Below are 25,179 nucleotides of genomic sequence, written 5' to 3' on the forward strand. Positions count from 1 at the left end.
TTAATTTTTAGCCTTTTGAAACAGAAACAGGACTATTACTATCATTATACAGTACATTACAATTTCTTTTGTAATTTCTCTTTTCAAATTATTTAATAAATTATATATTTTAATAATACTCATCAGTTATTTTTTTACATTATATAATAATTATTAATATTTAAATTACAATCTTTTTAAGTAATTTATTTTATAATTTAATATTTATATATTTTAATAATATTCAACAGTTAAGTATTTTTACTTATATTATAGACTTTACGTAACTTCTATGTGATATATTTTAATTTTTCTTAATTATTGACAGTATATTACTGTTTTTCCCTTTTAAAGCGTTTATTTTTTTACTTTAAACCATTTAATAGTTCTATTAATTAATCTTTTGCAAGCAATTTCATTTTTAAGATTACACATTTTTTTTAATATTTTACACAAAATGTAATTGTTAATTATCATATTTTTTATTATTTAGAAGCTAATTTGCACATTTTTTATCTGCTTTAAAAAAAAGGCTACCATTATTCCTTTTTTTTTGTTTAAATCCTTATTAATAGTATATGTTTAAAGCAGTATGACTATTTTTTATTATCTGTAAGCCTTTTACTGTTTTTTGCAGTTTTGAGCTGTTTAACCTATTAACAGGATACATCATAGTTTTAAAACTCCAAACCCTTAAATCAAATTCTACACCAACTCACAGACATTCGTTTCAGTTCTACGTTAGTGAGGCATTTTCTATTTATAATTTTCTATTATGTTCATTCTTTACATTAATCCATACATACATCCATTACATAAATATGAACAGCCACTCTCATTATTTCAAAGTTTTATTGCTGGGATTACATACATGATCATTACAGTCTGTTGGCTATATTCAAAACGGGCATAATAATAATAATAATAACAATATTAATAATACAATTAAAGTACAGTACACAAGATGGCTGGCAGCATTTACAATTAAGCTGATTAATTTACAGCGTGAGCTGGCATCCTACTGACAGAACAGATGATAGAGGAGAGGAGAGCGAGCGTTGGTGTGTATTTCCCGTTTCTCATCTCTTTTCTCATTTATTCCTCTTGTTGGCAGTCTGACCAGTCTGTCCTGCAGAACAAAGACGATGAAAAAAGACACGAACAAGGTTCTTCCAGACCAGAACTTCTCCTTCCAAATAGAACTCATGAATGGAACTGAAGGCAAATATCTTTCACAGTGTGAAATCCGACCGTCCTCGCTGGTGTCCAGGGGGATACGGCCGAGACGTGCCGTTTTTGAGACGTGGAAAAAATGTAACGGACAAACGGAGAGCTCTGAAGCTCTAGCAGGTCTGGTGGTGGTTTCTTCTGACTGGTGTACCACTTATGGGCTTTCTGATATACTGCCAAATTCTGAAGAGCAGCCAGATTACCACCGGGCCATCAGTCTGTCCATTCGCACCAGTGTAAGTGCTGAATGTGTTATATGAGCATTTAACACTCGTCTCCTCCTCTTTGTTCTCACCATCTTCTCATAACGGCTCCACCTGTCCTCTCTCACAAGTCTTTCCGAGACACCTCTCTCCGCACTCGCACAGCACCTCCCTCCGCTGCTCCGCCCTGTGCTCCTCCTCCTCTTGCTCCTGCTCCGCCCTCCTCTCCGGCCTTCATTCAGTCTCTCCCTCTCTCTGGCAGAAGTGAGCCAGCAGCGTGTCTAGGTCGCGCCGGTCCGCTGCGGCGTACAGCGAGCTTTCTCCCATCATGCTCAGCGCCATGCGCAGGGTGGACCAGATGTTGTCGGACATCACCGTTGCCGCGGCGCCCGGTCCTCGACCCGCTCCACCTTCTACCTCTCCTGCAGCCTGCCGCTGCAGAGACAGCGCCTCCAAGAAGTGCTCCACCGCCTCCCTGATACACAAACAGATAATAAAGAGGACACTGGTTAAAGGATCTTAAGATCTTACAGATCTTAAAGGTCTCATTTAATAGTTTTTTTCATTAAAGGACCACTATGTAACAAATTTTCAGTAGTAAATGATAATAGATCAGGATGTATCATCAGATATTAAGGAAACATGTTGAGTGACCAAAGAAGGAATATAACAACTGGTTTTACTGGTTTTAGAAGAGTTTATTGCTGTATTTCTCCTCTCCTCTCCTCTCGCTCGTACTCTCCACCTCTCCTACTAGCCTTAACGTTGTGTAGATTCAGCCTGCTGAATTTGGCAACCCAAATAAGTTTCGTGGCTGGGGAGGGGTGGTTGGAGCAGACTACTCTCTGTGGTGTTTTGAAATTGGACTGCTGTAGCCATTTCACACACTCGCTCTCAGGTCCTACATAATGCACCTTTAATTTTTGGTCAGTGGTCTCTAGTATAAATAAATGCCATTTGAGGAACACACCAACCCCCCCCCCCCCCCCCCAAATGATTTATGATTTATTCTTTTTTAAATGCTGATATTTGCCTGAATTACTGTGAGGGGACAGTAATAGTAGTTTATTGTGGTTTGGTTTATGTCTGATAGACTAGAGCTTTTTTTTTTACTGTATTATGACATCTCAGGGTAGTTTTGAGGCTTTTTAAAAGAGAGTATTTTAATGCGCAGAGTTACTGAGTTTAATTAAGAGATTTAATTAAAAAAATGAAGGCTATTTCAGCTAACAGGAGCACAGCTTACTGGGGGGGGGGGGTATATGCAATACAAAAAAGTCATTGTCTGTTGTGGTGGAAAAGTGTGCAGACTCCAAATAATCCATTGGTAAAAAATAGACAAAATATATGTAAAATTAAAAACATATACGCTTATACATTAAGCATCAAAATCTGCCAGTGGGGTAAGCTAATTGTTCTTAAGTTTTTTTTATAATTCTTCAAAGCCTTAATATTAGTGAAGTACGATTTGGCTTACATTTGGATGAAGCTTTGATAATGTTTAGATACCTAGAAGAAAAATATTAGTTTAGGAAACTAGGACCTTAGGAAAAAAAGATTAGTCTTTTTTAGTCGGCCGTAAAAAATACTAAATAATTATAATGATTATTATTATCTAGATGTGTGTTGTCTTAAGTGTTTCAATAAATACTTTACTATCAACCAAAATGTAAAAAGTATTGTTTCAGTATCGAGAATCGTGATACTACACATACATATCTGTGTATATTATATATAATAAGTCAAAATATTGGTATTGTGACAACCCTAGATCTGAACTCAAAATCATCACCATTTATGTCGATCCAGTTCGGTCTTCCTGTAAGCTCTGGCTATTTCCTCTGCTCTGCAGCTGAATCTACTCACCTGTGAGCTCCCAGGTTAACACAGCTGATCCCCAGGTTGTAGCGGCTGCGAACAAACCCGGGCTGCAGCTCCAGCGCCTGCCTGTAGGCCGCCACCGCCTCCTCCGATCGACTGCCGTTAGCTAGAGTGGCACCCAGCTTATTCCACAGCAAGTAATCCTACAGACAGAGAACATATACCAGGTGAGTAAATTTAAATACATTTTTTTACTGTTTCGGTTCCTCCTAGTGTTTCTCCCTCCTCTAGCTTTTGGGGGAGTTTTTTTTCCTCTGTTTGTGTGTTCAATGTTTTGTCTGATCCTCTGTTCTGCTACCACATTTCTGTAAAGTTGCATTGCCACATCAGTTGGAAAGTGCTACATAAATTTGATTCGATTCGATTACTGGTCTTAAGTTTTAGAACACACATTTTTCCCTTTGTTTTTTACATTTAACCTCTTGGTACAAAACCAAGTGTACAAAATCTGCAAGGTCCTTAAGGAAGATAAAAGAGAAAAAAAAATATATATATATTGTTTTAAAAAAAGAGGGGGTGATTTTTATCAAACAGTTTATTGGTTAATAGTTTACAGCTGATAAGTAGGAATTGGAAATAAACTAAGCTTTGGAAAATGAGCTTTTGAATTGCCAAACTCTTTGTCTGTAGTAAAGCTGTGCTGGAACAGATGTTACTGCACTCTCACTACTGCAGCATTTACACACTTACATACAGCACATTCACTTTCATCATAATAACTAGAAAAAGACACAGAAACACAGAGAACTCTGCAACTATTAAGTTAAGTAGAAGCCTTTTCTTTAGAGAAAAAAATTACAGATGAAGCCAGAGAGCAGCAAGTACTGTTTCCTACACCTTCAAAAGACCTCTAAAGAAAACTGCTACAGGAAGAGTCAGGTCTGGCTGATCCACATGGAAACAGCTTTAGCCTTTAGCTCAGCTTAACAAGACTGGACTAAGCCTCAGGTTCAGCAGCGAAGAGAAGAATTAGAGGTCTGACAGGTGACAATATAGGCAGTAATAAGTCAGTGATAGGAGAAAATTAAAAAGCAGCTAAACAACAACAAGTAATTTTTTACAAGTAATGTGGGTCTATTGTGTTTGTGCGTGTGTGTACCTGTGGAGTAGCTGACAGGGCAGCAGTGAAACAGTCCACAGCCTTGTCATACTCTCCACTCAGGTTGAAGAGCACACCGAGACCACACTGCAGCTGAGGGTCCACCCGGGTGGGGTCAGAAGCAGCTGCCGTCAGAAACAATGACTGTACCTCGTTAAACAGAGCCCTGAAAAACAACAGAGAGAAATGTCATTTCTATCCATCACTCGCTTTAAGGGAGAACTTCGGTGTAAAATAGACTTTTGTTGTAATAAAACATGATAAAAAGTTCTTACCTTTGATGAAGAGCACACCTCCGCTCTCCCACAGCGTTCTGAGATCCAGAAATATTTATCAGTTTGTCCAAACTCCCTTCAGACTGGGTGACACAGGGCATAATTTGCCCCAATAAATTGCTTTTTCCACCGTTATTCAGCTCAAAGTAGCTCCACACCTCCTTGCTACAATCTGAAGAGCCCTGACATTTAAAACGAGGCATTAATAACTTAAAAAATGCAAAAGAAGCTTATTAAAAACTACTGTTTATATCATATAACATTAGCTTCAGCTCTGTGCGCCTCCATCTTTGTACTCATAATGACAGACATATATATATATATATATATATACATAGATTCCTCATTGCCTGCCTCCCGTTGCTGGCTGCTACGCTTATGCGGAGTCTATGTATATATATGTCTGACATTATCAGTACAAAGATGGAGGCGCACAAAGCTGAAGCTAGCCTTATAGGATGTAAACAGTGTTTTTTAAATAAGCTTCTTGTGCACTTTTTAAGTTATTAATGCCTCATTTTAAATGTTAGGGTTCTCCAGATTCTAGCAAGGAGGTGTGGAGCTAATTTGAGCTGGATAATGGGGTAAAAAGCGATTTACTGGGGTAAATTATGCCCCGTGTCACCCAGTCTGAAGAGTGTTTGGACAAACTGTTAAAATTCTGGATCTCGGAACGCTGTGGGAGAACGGAGGTGTGCTATTCCAACACAGTCTTAAAGGTAAGTACTTTTTTTTTATCATGTTTTAATACAGCAAAAGTACATTTTACACACCAGAGTTCTCCTTTAATTCTTTGTATTGTGATTAAAACATGCTAATCTCCGTACTCTGGCAGCAGGGATCCGAATTTCTCCCTCTCCTTTTCTCTCTCTCGGACTCCCTCTTGGTCTTTCTCTCTCTCTCTCTGCTCCAGGATGTGCCGGTATTTGGGGTTGTGCCTCAGCCAATCGCGGAGCGTCTCGCAGGCTTGCCGGTGCAGTGATTCGTTGGTGAAGCTGACGGCTAGAGCCATCAGTGCAGTCAGGTTGTCATTCTTCAGCTCGATACACCTGAGTACAACACAATGAAGACGACGAGATGATATTTCAGCACACTTGTTAATGTAAACGTAGTATGACAAACAGCTGGTAATAGGATGAGTCCCAACTCTGGGTTGGCTATATTTCCTTTAAATATCATCACAGTGTTTTAGGGTATTTTTGCAATAATTATATTCTTAATTATATGACACTTGAAATATTTACTAATTTAGAATATAATACTGCAATAAAATAAATGGTAAAGTTTTATTTAGTATAATTTAGAGTTTTAAACAAGTAGAAACAAAAATAAATAGGAAATGCCTATTTTGTATACAGTAACTTACCAAGACTTTACCAATATTATGTATAAAACACTCACACACACAATTTCAAATTTTTAAAAGATGAATAGATACATTAAAAGAATCAATGTTAGATCTACAGAGCAGAACTTTACTCAATTAAATATTTGTTTAATTGTGTTTAACAATGTTTTAATCGTTTAATGTGCAAATTACATTATGTTTATACAGTACCAGTTAAAAATTAAGAAGCATCTTACCTCATTCAATGTATTTTTATGATTTTTTAGATTGTTAATTTAACATTTAAGGCTATATTAAATCCACATGAACAAAAAGTGTTAAACAAACCAATCAAACTCATCATTTTTTTGTACATTTATTTTTTGTGCATTCCATTGTCTTTTAGTTGTACTTTCTTAATGACAAAGTCTAATCTAAACTAATCTACTCTAATGTGTCCCAAACTGCAATATACATACAATGTATACAGATAACTGATGTATTAAAATCAGTGTGAAGACGCAGGTATATGAGTGACAGTATATAAAAAGTCTGTATAAAGGTTAAACACTGTAAATATGAACTAAAAATGATGCTTTTTTGGAAGCCCTGAAGTCATCAGATCTTCCCATCACTGACCTGCGGAGGGCGCTGATAGCTGCAAACTCTTGCTCATTCTCTGCTTGGCAGGTTCCCAGATATTGCCAGGCCTGTGGACACGACAGAAAATAAACCACAGGTCATCTCACAGTCAAACTGGGAAAGGTAACCTTTTCAGTTCACAAGTAAACAAGATCATTAAAACACATTAACAACAATTTACAGTGCAGTTACTGTTACAGTGCCTATTCAGTTCTAAATGTGTCTTTAAAAAAAAAAAAGACAATTTGTTTTATTTAAAACTGGATTTTCTCTTACAAATATAAAACTGCTTTAGTCTGTGAACATTTGCACAAATTGTAAAAGAACAAAGTCAAGCATCTGTATTCTTTTTCATTGCACCCGCCATATATAGGAGCAAATTTTAGCTTATTAGTTATATTACTTTAAAAGAAAAAACACCAGCACCATAAAATAAAATAGCTTTTCATAGATATCTTGTGTTTATAGATTGAAAAATCTTGATTCATCTTTCTGATTGGCCAAAAAGCATCAGATTTAAGTAGCACTAACCACATCTTAGCCAGCTTAGCTTCATTTAGCTTACTGTATTTTTGGACTATAAAATGCCCCGGGTCTATATAGCACACGATAAATGAACGTCTATTTTCTGATCTATTTTCATACACAAGGCACACTGGATTATAAGGCATATTAAGCGACACTAGTAAGGATGCCTACATCGAAGCGAGCAAGAGTGTCACCATGTTTTCCTTCTAATGGTAAGCACCTAAGTAAACAAAACTGTAATTCTTAAAAAAACAAATGAGTGATGGTAATCTACATATATTTCTCTTCTAAAAATGTTTATTTTTAAAGCGCTTCTGTTTATTTACAGTAATTTTAGGCTTCCAATACTTTGTCTAAGGGTGAGTTTTCAGTGAAGTTTCTCCAGCACTAAGGATGGGTTCAGCAGCATTAGCACTAGCTGCTAAATAATTAGCACTAGACTGAGGAACGTTGAGTGTTCCAGTAACCCAGCACACTTTCAGCTAGCATCCCAGTAGCTTATTTTAACACAGCAAAAACTCAGAATAAAATCCAATATACTCACCTCTGAATGGCGAAATGTGCTAGCCCTGTAGTTAGTGGCTGATGCTAATGCTGCTCCAGCACTGCTAGCTAGGGTTAGCAGCAGGTTACAGAGTGAAAATGCTCTGAATACATCTGAATGGCGAAATAGCTAGCACTGTGGTTAGCAGATAATGATAATACTGCTTCAGCCTCTGTGCTGGAGAACTAAACTGAATCTCCTGTATAAGGCTGTACTTGAGAGGAGTGGCTTTACTGCTCCTTACAACCTAAATGGTAAAATTGATACATAAGATGCACTGGATAATAAGACACATCGTAATTTTTTGGGAAAATTAAAGGATTTTAATGTACCTTATAGTGCAAAAATACGGTAGTTCAGTCAGTTCTAGAGTGTGGTGAAGAAATACATAAAGAAGTCTAACCAGCTGGTTGTCTGGTTCTCTCTGCACAGCACTTTCAAAGAGTCGCACGGCTCCGGGGATATCCCCAGCCTCCATCCTCCTCACCCCCTCCGCCAGCGGGTCCTCATGGGAAAGATACGGGTTCTCCTCCTCAAACTGATACCCCTGACAATCAGATATGAATCGTTTTAGTTCAGAACTTAATAAACATGATATATGGTTGTGAGCTTGCAATGCTGAAAAGACATGCTTAAAAATAATGTTCTTCTGTATAGAGAGAAATGAAGAGCTCCACAGCTATACCGGTACCTTATCATAAGAGGTGTTGAGCATCTGGTCAAAGTCTGAGAGCCAGGGGTGAGCCTCTGCATCTCGCTTAGCCATCTCCTCCCACTCCTGCTGCAGCTTCTCCCAGAAATCTACATCACTCTGAACACACACACACGCACACACATATTCAATGCAAAATGTGTAACAGCATCAGGTAGAACAGCACTGCAAAAGAAGCATACTGAAACAGCTTGTCAGCTAAGCTAGCCAGTTAGCATAATAGGCTAACACACTTGAGTGAGGGTATGTCATTTCTGTGGAGTCAAACGCTCCATCCTGCCCGGAGAAGCATGAGAACAGCACTTTATCTGAGGAACTCCTATTACTACTTTCTATTTCTTGTAATATAGCTGTTTTATCAGCAACTATTCACTTATAAAAAAAAAAAAATTATGGAATTGCGCAATCAATCGGCAGCTCGGAGAGCCCAGAATCGGTCCTGGGTACAAAATCATTTTTATTCAGGGATAAAACTCCCTTAAAAATGCATACGAGGTGCAAAAAACGTTAAGAGAAGTAACTATAGCCCTGTTTAAATATATTAATACTGTAGCTTGAATGACCATTTTAATGCACATTCAATTTATTTGTTAACTGGAGAAAAAAGGGAATTGTTCCTGTAATGCATTTAATACTCAAATGCCTCTAATGGCTTCAGGTAAATAAAATATTTTAAATTAATATTAAGCCTTTTCTACTTGTGCAATAGAACTTTTGAAAAATATTTTTGAATACTTAAACATTCAGTATTTCAGGTCTGTTTATAGTGTTTATGGAAATATTGAAATACTTAGTTTTGTAAAGGGAGCCGTGGTAAAGCTGTTGGCTAATCTCTGGCACACGGCCCAGCACTAATTTCAATTAAAGTATAATAGAAGGTGGCATGGTTCCTGAGAAACAGCTACTTAGCATTGATCCTGCCCCTTTTTGATATATGCTTTTCAGCTCCCCCTCCATGGCCGTCATCCTTATAATCAGAATCATATCCTGAACCTGTATGTGGTATTTGGTTTAGATCTGCATCAGCATTCAAAAGTTATTCAATAGCTGTTAAAGTAAACTGGCTCTAATCCAGAAAGATTAATTTGCATATAGATATTTGGCTGTCAAGTCTGAATACAAAGTGTAATATAAATTATTTTATGCCTGTAGCTGTGATAGAGAGTGAAGTATGAGTGTTTAGGTGCAGTATAGGAATGCAGTGGTACCTCCACAGCAGCTTTGGCCTGCTGGAACTCCGGCCCTGACGTGGCAAACTCATCCACCCAGGATTCTGCAGATTCCTCAGAGACCTGAGGACCCAACCAATCACAGCTTTATTACCCAAACTAACCACAGCGCAACGATTACACACATATACACACACATACATACACAGACCAGAGGACAACGTAAGTAATGGACAAGAGTGGAGGACAGAAGAAAAAAAAGAAACAACATTAAGGAAAAGAGAGAGTGGGGCTGGGAGGCTGACCGATGGAGGAAGCGTGTCCTACCCTAGCTCTTCCCTCTTTCCCTCCCTCTCTACTTACACACAGCAAGCAGACTACCCATCTACTCCGGCGCCTGCCCGTTAACGGGACACCACACAGCTGCTTATTGCTCTGTCAGGAGCGGGGCGGATCGAACGGGTTGCAGTTGCTTCAGTGCGGATCTGCTCTCACAGAAATGCAAGCAGGTCACTACAGGATAAGCTTTGCATCACCAGACTGATACTGAAGGAAGCACAGACACTGTCAAGCAACTACGGTAAAATCAAAATACTGAAAATAGACTGAAATAAAGAGTAAAATGCTGAGGAGAGGATACCAGACTGTTAAACAAACCAAAAATAAATAAATATAAAAATAAATAAATATATACAGGACAAAATGGGTGCCATTTGAGTCTACAACCCAATTTAATAATATACAAATGTGCCCAAGCTATTTACTCAAGCGTTCTTGTTAGCATAATTTATGAGAATTTCCTTTTAAAGACTAACATACCATTTTTAATATTTGTTCTTTTTCTTCTCTGCATTAACCAACATAAAATATTTCCTTGATGTGGTAAACACTCAGTGTATACATAGCGTGGCCAGCATCAGCTTATTTGCATAAAAATGACAGAGCCCTTAAAGGAAAACTCCGGTGTAAAATTAACTTTAGGTGTATTAAAACACAATAATGGGCTCTCCTTGCTAAGCCATAAAAACATAATAGGCAACATCAAGGTCAGCAAAAATTATTGACACAATTTTTAAAACTGTGTAACAGAGGGAACTCTTGCACTTCCTCTCCTGGGGCAGTCCTGATAAGAGCAAGTTTCATCATAACTTTTTTTTTTAGATTGCCATAATATGGATTAGAACATTATTCAAATAGGTCTATTCACTGTATACCTGTAACTCTACCTCTTGACAACTTTACAACCGATGCTCTCAAAAATAACTGATGCAAGAAATTCAAGTAATTAACTCTCGGCAAGTTCAGCACAGCTGTTAACTGAAAGCCGTTCCCAAGTGACTCTACCTCATAAAGCTGACTGAGAAAGAATCTTAAATATTAAAACATATTCTGGTTTGTAACCCGATTTTTTATTTACTAAATAATTCCATGTTTTTCTTATGTGATTAAGGATGACTTAGTATTAATCTACAATGCAGAATTATTAAAAATAATAAACAACACTGAATTTAAGGTGTGTCTAAACTTTGGAATGATACTGTAGGTATTAGATAAAGAACTGATTGGCATGTGTGTTTTAAGAAGATATTTATGACTGCGTAAGATTTTGTTGTGAATATTGATCTGAAGAATTTTATGATAAGGTGAGGAATACTTTTTTTTTTCAAAGGATAAACATTGTGAATTTTTTGTCCTTTATGATGATTTAGATATTTTTTTTTTTTTTTACACAGAAATAGCACCTGTTTTGTAGAAAGACTCGTAAAATAAACAACAGCAGGACCACTGTATCTGTGTTGCCAAGCACCCGGGGTCCTACCTGCCTGACGAGAGAAGCCCACTGCTCTGCCTGTTTAGCTTTAGCCTGGTCAGTCTTCTCTTTGTACTCTTGAGATTCCACTTGCACAGGCCCTCCCCTCGTTTTCTCCAGGAACTGGACGGGCGTTATGGAGGGGGTAAGGGCAGGGGGACGGGTTTTGTGGGCACGGTGGGTTTGGTATCGGGTTCATTTAGGAGTTATATTTGGGTGTGGATGTAGGTAAACGGGTCGAGAAGTGTGGTTTTAGTAGTTTCAGATAAAGGAAGAAGGAAGTGTTACAGTAATGACATCAGTACTGACTTACACAGACTCACAGCGACAGATACAGCTCAGCGTTTTAAAGCTGAGGGAGAAATCCAGAGCATTTGTTCATCGTTAACTACAAAAACTACAAACCAAATGGATTTCTCCTTGGTTACACAGCAGCACTTTAGGGTGCACACTGGCAAGGGCATCTGTTGGCTTTCGTTCTGCTGAACGGCGCGGGCACAGATGGCTGCCAGCAGGGCTCAGTTGCCTTGAGAGATGACCCGATCCAAACCAAAAACATGCATTTATACATTTGAATGAATCCATATTGCCTGTATTGCAACCAATCCAATACCCAACTTTTTATTTTTAAGCTATACTTCATGTCCTTAGGCCTGTCATAATATTTATTTTAGTTTGGCAGTGTATTTAAAGAATATTAATATCTTATTATTTTATCATAATATTGCCCATGGCTGGATTGGGATTTAAAGGCATTGGAATAACTGGATCGGGACATCCCTCACTTTCCCCTTTCCCATGCTTCCTCACTGGGAGGAGGAGGACGTAGGGGTCGTACCTGGGAGAAGCTGGAGGCCCAGTTGTGTGCCTCCCTGGCCTGTTCTCTATCAGTGAGCTGCTTCCCTGCTCTGTCCTCCACAGTCACACTGCCCTCGCCAATCTGCCTAATGAACCGCAGGAACTACACAACAACAACACAACAACAACAACAACAATTACACATCTACAGCTAACGGGAGGGGCAGAGAGATGGTGTACGCTAATTATATAGCCACACTTATCACACACACACACAGAAGAGAGCAAAAGAGAAGCTGGGCTCCGTCCTCTAAACCACTAAGAGAAAATGCTAAAACAGATGAGAAATAATGAGAAAGAGACAGATGTTCTGGAAGAAACAGCAAAATGAGTAACTGCGGATGAAAAGGCAACGGCGTCACAAACAAGCTAATCACATTTCACCAATGTACATAGCAACACCTTAGCAGAAGGGTTCATAATGATAAATATATGTGGAAATTAGGTGTAGCCATAAATTAAAACCATGTATTTAGTCTGGTACTTCACTAATAGTCAAGACCAATGGTCAATGGGACTGGTTTTCTTAGCACAGTTAGCTAAGCATATGGGCCAGAGAACCATTGTGGGAGGGGGCTTAAAGGACTGAGAGTTCTGCCTATTGGCTAGCCAGTATGGGTCGATGCCTTAGCAATGTTAGATAATCCCTGGCATAGTCACTGGCATGCTAATGCCACATTAGCAATGTTGGATGAGCCCAATCACTGGTATGCTAACACAGTGTTAGCAATGGTGGATGAGCGCAGTCACTGGCGTGCTTAAGGCATGGTAATGATGTTGGATTAAGCTGGTATAAAAACACACAGTTCTTTTCAATGTTAAATTTTGCATTTAGTTAGCTAGTATTCTCTGTTCTGGGCACTTCCTGGTCACGATTGAAGGAGAAATCTGGTGTGAAATTGACTTGGGTTGTAGTGAAACAAGGTAACGAGTAAAAATCTCCATTTACCCCCAGCATTCCCAAATACATGGCTTTGAGCCGATCCTCCCAAAAAGCATACAATGCTAGTGATAGGGGCATAGCGTTGCCCATGCAAAGAAATCACTATTTTTACACAATTAAAAAGATCAAAGTAGCTCCACACATTATTAGTGGAATTCCGAGGGCTCTGACATTTTTAAACTCTATGCCTCTATCGATAGCATTGTAAGCCTGTAAGGAACATGAGCTAAAAGCTGTATTTAGGAATGCGGGGGGGTGAAAAAAGGTGGGCTATTAGATGAAAGTTTGTACTTGTTATCATGTTTCACTACAACCCAAGTCCATTTCACACCAGATTTCTGGTTTAAGTAATGCTACAAATGGATAAAGAAACGCTAATCACTATGAATGCCTGATAATAGCAAAATTCTAAAGGTATCGGCCGATAATTGCTTTTTTACTGTCATTGGCATTGGCAGATATAGCCAATAATTCAAAACTTCACGTGCTTACGTATTAATTGTATGGTGGAAAAAGACCAAGCAATGGCAGCAGCACTGCTGCATTGATTTGAGTTATTTTTTTATTTATTTTTATTAGTTTTAAAGTTATACCGGGGTCTCTCTGAAAGCTATAAATGTGTAAATCGGCACAGAAATCAGCAGATATATATACAGGTGTTAGGGCTGCACGATATTGGAAAAATGTGACTGAATTGCAATGTTTAAAATTGTTTATATATAATGCGATATATATATAAACAGCAAATTAACAATAATTGGCAGTTTAATCAGACATTTAAATGGCCTATTAGAAGGTAAAAAAGAGCATTTTTTCTGGGATTAAAAGCATGATTTCGGCTGTAACTGGAAATATATATTAGCAAAGATGTGCTGAACTAAGTTGCACAGCTTTCAACAGGCTGTTAGTCCTTGTGTTTAAAAGCACGCAAAGACAACGCTGTTCATCTTATTTTTGTGTCAAGCTGCAAAACATTACAACATGACAACATGAATTTAACTGCAGTATTATTGGACTTCCTGCAATGTGACTATTGCGCATGTGCACATTGCGATGACAATGCTTAAACAATGTACTGTGCAGCCCTAACAGGTGTAATACCATATATCGACATTGACCCAGAATTCCCACATCGGTGCATCCCTAATAACAGCCATAATCCCTAATACAGCTCAGCCTGAGCGGTGGAACATGGTCATGTGTTCCTGACCAGGTGCTTTCAGAGAACTAAAAGAAAGACCCTGATTTGTAAACTTGTAAAGTCTTTAGTAAAGTACCAGGTTAAATCTGTGGAGCTGAAGCAAGTGAAAAATCTAATTTAGGCCTGGCTTTTTTTCCAAAAGCATCCTAAACTTAAAGATAATACATCACTGGTTACGTGAGCATCTAAAACAACTCTGTTTGTACCACTTTAGATCTTAATACAATGATAGTTTTGGGGAAACTAGCCTCAGGCTACGCTTTGATTAATAATCTTGCATGGAGTCGTTGAGTGCACTTTTTTTGGGGGGATTTGGCACCAAATATAGAAACTAGGGCATTATGCACTATTCACAATGGATTTATCTAATTGTGACAGATTAATTCAATCCCATGATAATTTAAAGTGTTACCATGTACAGGTGAAGTTCAGAAGATTTGGTACAATAATAAATTAATAAATAAATAAATAAACACCACACACTTACCTCTGTGTTCTGTAGCTTGGGGTCGTCCACCTTTGCTAGAAGTTCATTGGCGGTTTGTTTCAGCTCGTCTCCTGGTTCATATTCCTTTGTCCTACGAGATTAGAGTTTTAAATTAAAATCCTTAAGAAAATAAATTATATTTTTATATCCTCAGTGTAGTCTTATAAAAAGAGATTATGAGGTTAAACATATATAAAAAGGAATCTAGGATTATATTCATAATTTCAGTTTTATCCATAAACTAATAGACACACTTTATGACCCAGTGTGATTCTCCTAATCATTTACCCTGAGAAAGTTTGCAGCCCCAACAGGACCTGCCCTGCTCTTCAACCACAAAAATGCTGTGTTTAGATTCCGCTCAGGCCTTAAGGTTAACACTGAAGTGGGAAATGACTGAAGAGCGCTGGATCTGATGGGAAATTTCAACAACCTGCTCTGACCTCGGCTCATTCTTTAACTCTTTCAGACCTTTTATAATGTTTTACATTTTTTATTCTGTCCTTTCTCCAATTTTGCTTTCAGCTGTTGCTCTTTTTCTCTCTTACCATTCTTTCTCCTGCTCCTTCTCTCCCAGATCGCCCAACCAAAGCTTCTCTTCTGACTGCTCCAGATACTCTTCAGCCCATCGCCCAGGATCTGAGAACAAAAAAAAGAGAGAAAATAAAGAAAATGAGAATTTTAGATCTAATTTAAACAGTTTCCCCCTTACACCCCCTTAAATCATCCATCCATGTATTTTAACAAACTGCATAGTGTAATAGTGAGTCACACAGTGTCAAAAACCACACAACATCAGTCATTCAGGGTTCATACATGTTTTAACCAATACATTTTCATTATTTTTTTCATAAATTTTCCATGCCTTTAAGGCAAATTTTCATGACCATATGATTTTTAAAACATCAGAACATCATGAACTAAAACTATAATTAAAATTGATTATAGTAATTCTAAAATTAATCAGATAAAAGATTGACACGCAAACTTTAATAATAAAATGTGTGTCAGATCCTGAGAGCTCCACTGTTTAGGGCTAAAATACTGAAATAACTCTAGCTGACACATTTGTACTATTTTTCCAAAACTTATCCAGGCATGGAAATTGCTGTTTTCAAATTTTTTTCCAGTTTTTTCATGACCGTACGAACCCGGTCATTAAAAACTCCACATTTGTTACACCATGGTAACCATGGTTTGGTTCGCCTCCAGCGTCAACTCCGAAATATCATTAAATTTGGCAAACCAAAATTATTCTGCAAAAAAAAGTAAAAAGAAAGACAAAATAACGTATTCTAAAGAATTATGCTTTCTTTAAAAAGCAAAAGAAAAGTTTGTCTATTTAATTTATGCACAGCTAAAAAAGAAAATACCAATATTTATTAAATCTGTTTCCCAAATTTTCTTTTGTTTTGGTGCATCTCTAGTGTCTAGAACTCTCACTCAATTAACATATTCTAACTTTGTACAGCAATAACATAACGATTAGAAAAGGGTAGCTGAACAGACACACAGTCATATAAGACTAACCGGTTACGTCATTGATGAATTCCCGAGTCCAGTCAGCATCCGCTGCGTCCAGACCTGCCTGACCAGCAGAAGCAGCAGAGTCGGCTCCAGACAGGAATTCTGCAGCCCAGTCGCCGGACAGCGCCAATGCGGCTACATCTGGAGCTGGAAGCAGAAAGTACTGATGTGTTGAATCACATAAATAAACAAACATGTGATTCTGTTTACAAGAGAATCAGACATTTTACACAGTGTGAGGAAGAGCCTCAGGTAAGACTTTCTCTACGGTATCTATGATAGATAGATATTGGATAGATAGATAGATTTACAGTAGGCTTACAATGTGGGTGCAGCGGTTAGTGCTGCCCGACAGTGGTACACTGAGGAAACCTGAGTGTTCAGGTAAGCCAGGTGCTATTAGCTAGTGGTTCGACCCACGTAGCTTGCTTTAAAACGTTAAACATGCAGACTACAATCCGATATACTCACCTCTGAATGGTGAAAGAGCTAGCACTTAGTGGCTAATGCTAATACTGCTCCAGTCTCTGTGCTGGAGAAACTTCACTGAAACTCCTGTATAATGTTGTACTTCAGCTGATTGGCTTTACTGCTCCTTACAACCTGACTGGTAAAATTCATACATAAGGTGCACTGGATTATAAGGCACAATGAGGAGTTATGCGTCTTATAGTGCAAAAAATATGGTAATTTAGTCTTTAAAGTCATAACATGATGAACTGTGCTCAGGCCTGTCAATATAACTACATTATGAAGTTATCGCACAATACACTAGCTTGCCTGAAGTATTTACTAATGTATCCAAATCACTAAATTTAGGTGTTCCAATCACTTCCATTATCACAATATCATGCTCCCTTGTTTGGCAGAAACAGTTAGACCTCACAAATGCGCCTCTGAAAGAATGGTCAAAATTCTCATAAACACACTCCTAAACCTCCCCAGTTGAGTTGAAGCTGTTATAGCTGCAAGGAGTGGGCCAACATCAAACTAAACCGTATGGATTAATAATGAGGTGTCACTTAATTTCATATTCCCGCAAAGGAAGAGAATCTACGTAAATCAAATTACGTTAATAATCTGATAATTCCAGTAAAACCTTATCCATACGTAGGGTATAGATATTACTCTGTATTCTGTTTATTACAGCACCATACACAGGGTAAGAATTTTATCCCGGGTCAGTCCTTTTTATAAATATTTTCCTTCCCCTCCTCGGAGTTCTCACTGACCGATGACTCACGTACTGGCAGCTTCTACACTCCCAGCAGTGACAGAAACTTTCCCGACCTTCAGGAACAGAAACAGCATTTCCTTTAAATCTGCTGCATCTGTTGCTGTAAATCACAGACCCCTGGGGGTCTCCGGGTTAGCACATGTGTAATGTGTGTGAGTGTGTGTGTGTGCTACCTCTCTGTGGGGCCTGTCTGTAGCTCTGCTGGTCGATTTGCTGCATCTCCTCCAGAAGCTGGCCCATGTCAAAGCTGTTAGGAGGCCGAGGGGGGGCCTGGAGAAATTCGCTCACCAGCTGCAATTAAAGGTGTGGTCAGTGAGACGCAGAAACGTCAAGCTGTCAAACAAACTTCTTATTTCATATTTCCCATAACAGAATTTTTTACTTGTTAATTCTGTCCACCTGAAAAACATGATATATTGGCAAGAACCTGGCGACTGACACATATGCAGTTGGATGACAAACTGGACTGGTCCAAGAACTAAACAGAAAGGAATTCTCTATACTGCGATACTGAAATCAAGGTGATATATAAGCACAATTAGTTAAAAACATGAATATGTGCCTTTGATAAAACCATTTCACTGCAGCTCTGGCTGTACGTTTAGGGTCATTGTCTTGCTGGAAGGCCTTCAACAGGTTTTTGTTCCAGTATTGACATGTATTCTGGAGAAAAGCAGCCCCAGAGCATGATGCTGCCACCACCATGTTTCACAGTGGGCATGGTGCGTTCAGGGTGATGAACCGCTTTACTTTTCCACCACACATAGCGGTCTGCATTTTATCTGGCCAAAGCACCTTCATTCACGTTTGCTGTGTCTTCTACATGGCTTGGGACAAACTGCCCCCCAAAAAACTTTGTCTTTCTTTCAAAAATGTATTTTTTCTTGCCACTCTTCAATAAAGGCCAAATCTATTAAGTGCACGACAAAGAGTTGTTCTGTGGAACAGATTCTCTCACTTTCGCTGTGGGCCCAAGGACCTCTTGGCTGCTTCTCTGACCAGTGCTGTCCAGTGATGCTCAAAGCTTGGGATCTGTTTTTATAACCTAACCCTGCTTTAAACTTCTCCACAACTGTATCTCTGACCTGTCTGGTGAGTTTCTTGGTCTATATTATGCTGTTTATTTAAGGGTTTTAGAGTAAAGGGGGCTGAATCCATCATTAAAATCTCAATAAAGTACATTAAAGTTTGTGGTTAAAAAGTGACAAAAAGTGAAAAGCTTCAAGGGCATGCATTTTTTTGCAAGCCACTGTACTTTTTGAAACATTCTAACTTCAGATCTAAAGTGAAAACTGCTTAACAGAACAGGCATGACCAAAATAATCTGAAACTAAAATTACCTCCTCCTCTGTGGCAATCTCGATTGGTGTGGGGGGAATCTGAGAGGAAAAACACAGAAAAGACAGATGTTCAACATTTAATGTCACACATTAGATGCCAAAAATTGAACAGAACTGTGACTAATATGGCACTGCATTACTGCTTCTCTTGCTTCTGAACAGCACATACTGGTGGAAAATGACTACTCACAAAACAATTCAGGAAGCTCTTTGAGAGATTTTAATATTTGGAAATCCAGAATGCTTTCTCTCACAACATCAGTCAGTAACAGATCAGCCACTATCCAAAATTGTCTCTAATTGTAGCTTGTTAGCCTTACTGTAGACTACTAGTGAATTTCTAAAGTCTTGAAAATAACTGTAACCCGTTTCAGGTTTGTGTAAATACACAATTTTTGATTATAGAGCCTCTAAAAATTTATTTTTGACACGACATGGCTCACATACACGCATCTTTCTTGTGCAGAGGAAACTCAAAAAGTTTAAGTGGTTTTCTCTTTGGTAAAATAAGCTTTAGTCCTTACCCCTAAACTACCAAGCCTCCAGGTATGCTAATACTTGACTCCAACAAGGCCCTTAAATAATATTATGATTTTGCAGAATATTTTTGTCATGGTACTAACAATACACTACATATACCAGAAATTAAGTAAAATAAATCTAGTCTCTAGTAGATATTTAGTGTGAAATTAGAATCAGTTATCAGTTAGAAACAGCAAAAAAAAATACACTAATGGCCAATACAGCCCTAAAATAATATCAAAAAATTTCAGGGCATCGATACGAATATGACGGCCAGCCAACCCTGCAAATAGTAGCAAAACAACCGAACACCAATAAACTCACAGTGGGCGTTGACCTGTGTCTCCAAGCTCCCCCCTCTTGAGTCATGTGACTTGTTAGCTTCATGAGGGGATTGGCTCCCCCACATTCCGCCTCCACTAGCTCCCGCATCGCCATGGTAACCCAGGGTCAGGATGGCTCCGACAAGCACCCGGGAGGTTCTGGAAAACAGAGTGTTAAAAGTTAAAAAACATTATTACACTATAGTCCAAACTGGAGCTTCTGGATCTACCTGTCTGTTATCAACAAGGCTGATAAATAAAAAAAACTTTATCATCATCATCATCATCTCTAGAATCAGCTTCAACTTCACCCCTACCCTTCCTCTCGTTATCACTGTCTGACCCTCTGGCCTAATCTGTCCAGTGGCATCAACATATGGTGCCTAAGCTGATTAGGACTAAAACGATTAGCCGCTGGGCACGTTATAAAAGTTGTGGGTGCTCAATATGAAGGTCTCCAAGATGTTGCCCCTGAAAGATACCTGTGGTACATTTAATATCCATGGAAAGCGAGGTCATGTGAACATATTAAACTAGCTATAATTTATTCAACATTTTTATAGGCTATGTTTGCACACACACAGAATGAAAAAGCTCTTTATCTGGGCAGTAAGTGTAATTTAGGGCTGGGCAATATTGTAAAAATATATATTTTTTTATATTTTAAGACAATTTAATGTCAAATTAAGCTCTCTGCAATAAAAAGTACATTTTAATATCACAGCTAGGTCAGGACGATATAGCCAAAACTTATGTCATGATATGTTTCTTAATTTCAGTCCATACGATATAACTGAAATATCGATATTACCAGTATAAAAAGCACCTTCTGTGATGTACATCACACAGTGACAGAGCTAGGTAATATGGTAAAGAAAAAAATATCATATTACAATATTTAAATTATTTTTATGATAAACAGTATGTATTGCAATGTTCTGACATGCAGACAAAAGGAATCAGAAGTTTCAGATTTTTAAAAAGTGCTATTCAAATACTGCTTAGTACAGTGATGTGTAATCAGTGATAAGAAAATGTATGAATGTATAAAATATCATCATATTGCCCAGCTCTAATCAGAGCCTGTATCACTAATACTAATTATATTACTGTCTTCAATAAATGACAAATTCATCTATAAACTTGCTTGGATGGATGGATGGATCATTCATCATAATCAGGAATTTTGTGCTTGCACATAGCTTTTGAAAAAATGCAAAACTATTTGCACAAAAAGCATCTGAACAAAAACTAAACCCCAAACATAAACCTAACGTTTACAGAAGTCACAAATCTATCCAATGTACGTTTTTCGTAAAAATCATCATACAGATTTTCCAGAGAGGAATGAATAAAGTGCTCAACATGCCATCCCACATATAGCCATACCATAGCAACCAACACAAATACCATAGCAACAAACTACAAACTACTCAGCCACACTTTATGAACCATCACTGATTAAATCCACGGCAACATATTAGCAACCACTTAAAAACCTTGGTAACCAACAACAATGCCATAGCAACCACCTAGCAACCATCATATCACAGCTTTAAACCACAGCAATAGAGCTGAGCCACAATCACACACGCAGTCTGTGTAGGAACTGCATTCCCACTTTGGAATCTAACAACAATAATAATAATAATAATAAGATATTTTAGTATATTTTTAAAGAAGATGTTAAAAAAAGACACTATTGGGTTCACCACCGATGTAAACATCCTACTAAACATGTATTTGTCTGTTTTAGGTTTGTTATGAGACTTGTTCCGTTCCACCTTAAATGGTGCAGCAGCTCCATCCTTTTGCTGGATCTATCTGCACCATTTAAGGTGGAACGGAACAATTCTCACCAATCACACACAAATAATGCCACACTCAGCTCTGGTAACAATGCGAACAAATACAATACTTTGTTCAAAACTATGCTCTTCTTATTAATATATTTATTATACACCAGCATTTTAATTGCTAGTAACGTAACGGCTATTTAGCTAGCAAGCTAAACTAAGCTAACCTTGGTTAACTTACACATCAGTGAAGGCTAGCTAACCTAATAAACCACAGGAGGCACTTCCAAGACTGAGGGCACGTAGCTATTAGGACAGCAGCGCATTGTTTAGCTCGCTTAGCTGTCTAATAATCATGTTAACCTTTAACAACTGCAAGTTAAATAGCTTTAAATAGCACTGTTTATTCTTATATACGTGTAGCTACAATGCTAAACGAGTTAATCTAGCTAACCTAGCTAATAAACTCACCGCTCAGCCCACAGCTCAGCACCGGCCGCTCCAGCCACTAACGCCGTCGTTATTACAGCAGTCGCTGGGTTAGCTAGCTTAGCAACCTGCCCAAAAATATGACGCACCCAGGGTCACCTATGGGCTACTTACAAAGCAGAGGCGATTAAGAAGCGGCTGGCTCTCAGGCGAGCCGCTGGGCACGTCCTGCGCTGCTCAGCTCGCCGTGTAAATCTTTATTTATTCACCTGAGGCGCCACTAACTGAAGGCTCTGCATGAATCAACAGACACCACAGTGGTATTCACCAACGCGAGTTACGCAGCTCGAGGCTCCCGCTTGCCTACACGCGGCAGGCGCACGGTGCGTAGCTTACGTTAGATTCCTAAAATGACAGCAGAGAACAGACAGCAAAGCAGCAAAGCAAATTTTCGCTTTAAAACTCGAGTTACTGCTTTAAAACTCTTACTTACTGCTTAACCCCTGCACTCCAAACACTTTAAAGCTTCTCAGCTGTTAAATTCGAGCTGTTTATTCTTTAGGAAAGGTGCTTTAAAAAGTAGCTAGTTACAGACGTCATGTGTTCAAGGACGGATTCAAAGTCCACTGTCTCTCTCTCTTTCTCTCACACAGTAACCCCAGCCAAATAATCACAGTGAGGTAAAGTTTAAAGGGGAATCATCAAGTTGGGAAAGTTTCAGCTTTTCAGGATATTATATTGTATAATGTATAATACACAGTGTTGTCAAAATTGTTCACTCGTCTGCCTTTACACACATAAACCTCCTTGTCAGATTTTAAGTCCTGACTCCACTCTAATTCATCCCAAAGGTGTTTTCTATAAGGTTATGGTAAGGACTCTGTGCAGTCCAGTCAAGTTCTTTCTCACCAAACTTGTTTATTTATGTATGTGTACAGCTTATTAGGGCCACTCTTAAAAAAATAAAAACAATTGACTTAATAACATATCTAAAAAATATATATATAACTTAAAAAAGTTACTTTATTTCAGTAATTCAGTTAAAAATGTGGAACTCACAGGGTGATTTATATATATTTTAGCGTTTATTTCTTTTATTGTTGATGATTATGGCTTACAGACAATGAAAACCCAAAAATCAGTGTGTCAGAAAATAAGAATATTATTATTAATATTTTTATTAAGACCAGTTGGTACTTTTGGCAGAGTGGGATGTGTGCCCAAGTCCTGCTGGACAATGAAATCTGCATCTCCATAAAAGTTGTCAGCAGAGGCAACCATTTAGTGCAGTAAGATTTTCCAGGGAAACCCTGCACTGACTTTAGACTTGATATAACACAGTGCATCAACACCAGCAGATGGCATGACTCTCCAAACCATCACTGATACATACATACTAGTAAGTACTCTCACACAGTGATACAGTGAGAACACATGCCTGGATGCATCGCTGTGGTGCCTGAGAAGCAGTGAGGTTTAAGGGTCTTGCTCAAGAGCCTTTGTGTTGGTCCTCATAATATTGCATCTTTCTTCTCAATGTCAACTGTTTTCATTTATTTTAAGAGTGGCCCTTAAATGCCGTCATATCCATAGACTTTGGACCTTCCTTTGTGAAAAACCTGTGAGCAGCAGTATGTGACTATAAATCTAAAGAAATATATATTTTGACCTGAATGCCCATTACTGTAATTGGTTTTAAATGCTATTTTAAAGTTCTTTTTACTCATAACAGGCTTTAAGTAAAATATACTGAATATCTTAAGTCCATCACATGATAGTCTGTGAATGTTTTTTTTTTCTTTCATCTGATCATTTGATGTTAAAAATAACTTATTTTAAGTGTATTTAACATATTTAAATTGTTTAAGTGTATTTCTTTTCCACCAGTCAAAATCTTTACCACCTTACCATTGCAGTAGCAACACACTGTGTTCCCAGTACACACTGGGGATGGAGGATCGGTATATGAACAACCACACAACTTCAGGAATGGAATGTTCCATCATACATCTGTACCCACTATTAGACCCCACTCCAATTCCCATAATTCACTCACACAGAGACACAGTGAGAACAGGTGCCTGGATTCATCGCTGTGGTGCCTGGGAAGCAATGAAGGTTAAGGGCCTTGGTCAGGGGCCCAACAATGCACCCCACCAAACCCAGGTATCAAACCCACCATCTTCTTGTTGATGGCCCAGTGCACTCTTGTTTTTAGAATAATTATACAGTACCAGTTAAATGTCAACTGATGCTCTCAAACACAATAAGGGCAAGAAATTTAAGTAATTAACTCTTGATGAGTTCAGCACAGCTGTTAAAAATCCAGCCAAGATGTGTAAAGCTGTCATCCAAGCAAGAGGTGCTACTTTAAAGAATCTAAAATATAAAACATATTTTGGCTGTTTTACACTTTTTGGTTAATAAATAATTCCATATGTTTTGTTCATAGTTTGAATGACTACTGTAGTATTAGTCTACAATGCAGAACATTAAAAAAAAAAAACACTGAATGTAAGGTGTGTCCAAACTTTTGACTGGTGGTATATGTGGCTTTGCAAAAATTGTAGCAGAAGCATTTAGGTACACTACTGCATTCAATTGAAAAGAAAAAAATCTTAAAGACTGCTGCCTTAAAGGGTCAATAAAACCAAGCACCCTCTGCACCGGAATGGTCCAGCGGTCTAAATCGCTGCCACTATGATCGCTGGTTCGAATCCCAGTCATGCAGCCTGCCATCAGCTGCTGAAGCCCTGAGAGGGCACAATTGGCCTTGCTCTCTCTGGGTGGGTAGATGGCACTCTTTCCCCTTATCACTCTTAGGGTGATGTTGATCAGCACAAGGCATCTATGAGCTGATGTATCAGAACCGAGTCGCTGCGCTTTCCTCCGAGCTCACTCAGCAATGCTGCATCAGCAACAGTTTAAAAAAGAGGCAAAGTCTAATGTCACATATGTCGGAGGAGGCATGTGCTAGTCTTCACCCTCCTTGTTTTGTGGCATCAGCTAAATAACCTCTGAATGGGTGGTACAATTGCCCTAGCTAAATTGGGAGAAAAATGGGAAAATAATAGAAGAAAAAAAATCAAGAACCCTTATTCACCACAGACCACATGC

The 25,179-nt window shown here is 38.3% G+C and overlaps 1 protein-coding gene across 6 annotated transcripts; it reads right to left on the reverse strand.

The window, feature by feature from the left end:
- Positions 1–814: 814 nt before the first annotated feature.
- pex5 (peroxisomal biogenesis factor 5) lies at positions 815–22,679 on the reverse strand. Of its 6 annotated transcripts, none has more exons than XM_049480283.1 (17): positions 22,556–22,679; positions 19,839–19,996; positions 18,993–19,031; positions 17,826–17,943; positions 16,419–16,562; positions 15,437–15,527; positions 14,889–14,979; positions 12,238–12,360; positions 11,409–11,522; positions 9,629–9,712; positions 8,400–8,519; positions 8,112–8,255; positions 6,634–6,704; positions 5,495–5,716; positions 4,393–4,558; positions 3,279–3,436; positions 815–1,887 (listed from the first exon to the last, which is right to left on the reverse strand). In XM_049480283.1, exons 2-17 carry the CDS (start codon positions 19,950–19,952, stop codon positions 1,647–1,649), a joined length of 2,040 nt encoding a protein of 679 aa, XP_049336240.1. In that variant the 5' UTR covers positions 19,953–19,996; positions 22,556–22,679; the 3' UTR covers positions 815–1,646. The 6 variants fall into 6 exon arrangements, with proteins under 6 accessions (XP_049336240.1, XP_022530026.2, XP_049336239.1 ...); XM_022674305.2 differs by lacking the exon at positions 22,556–22,679 and adding an exon at positions 22,237–22,396; XM_049480282.1 differs by lacking the exon at positions 22,556–22,679 and adding an exon at positions 22,117–22,396.
- Positions 22,680–25,179: the final 2,500 nt, after the last annotated feature.

Source organism: Astyanax mexicanus, chromosome 6 (genome assembly GCF_023375975.1).
Source record: "Astyanax mexicanus isolate ESR-SI-001 chromosome 6, AstMex3_surface, whole genome shotgun sequence".
In the NCBI taxonomy this organism is placed as follows: Eukaryota; Metazoa; Chordata; class Actinopteri; order Characiformes; family Acestrorhamphidae; genus Astyanax; species Astyanax mexicanus.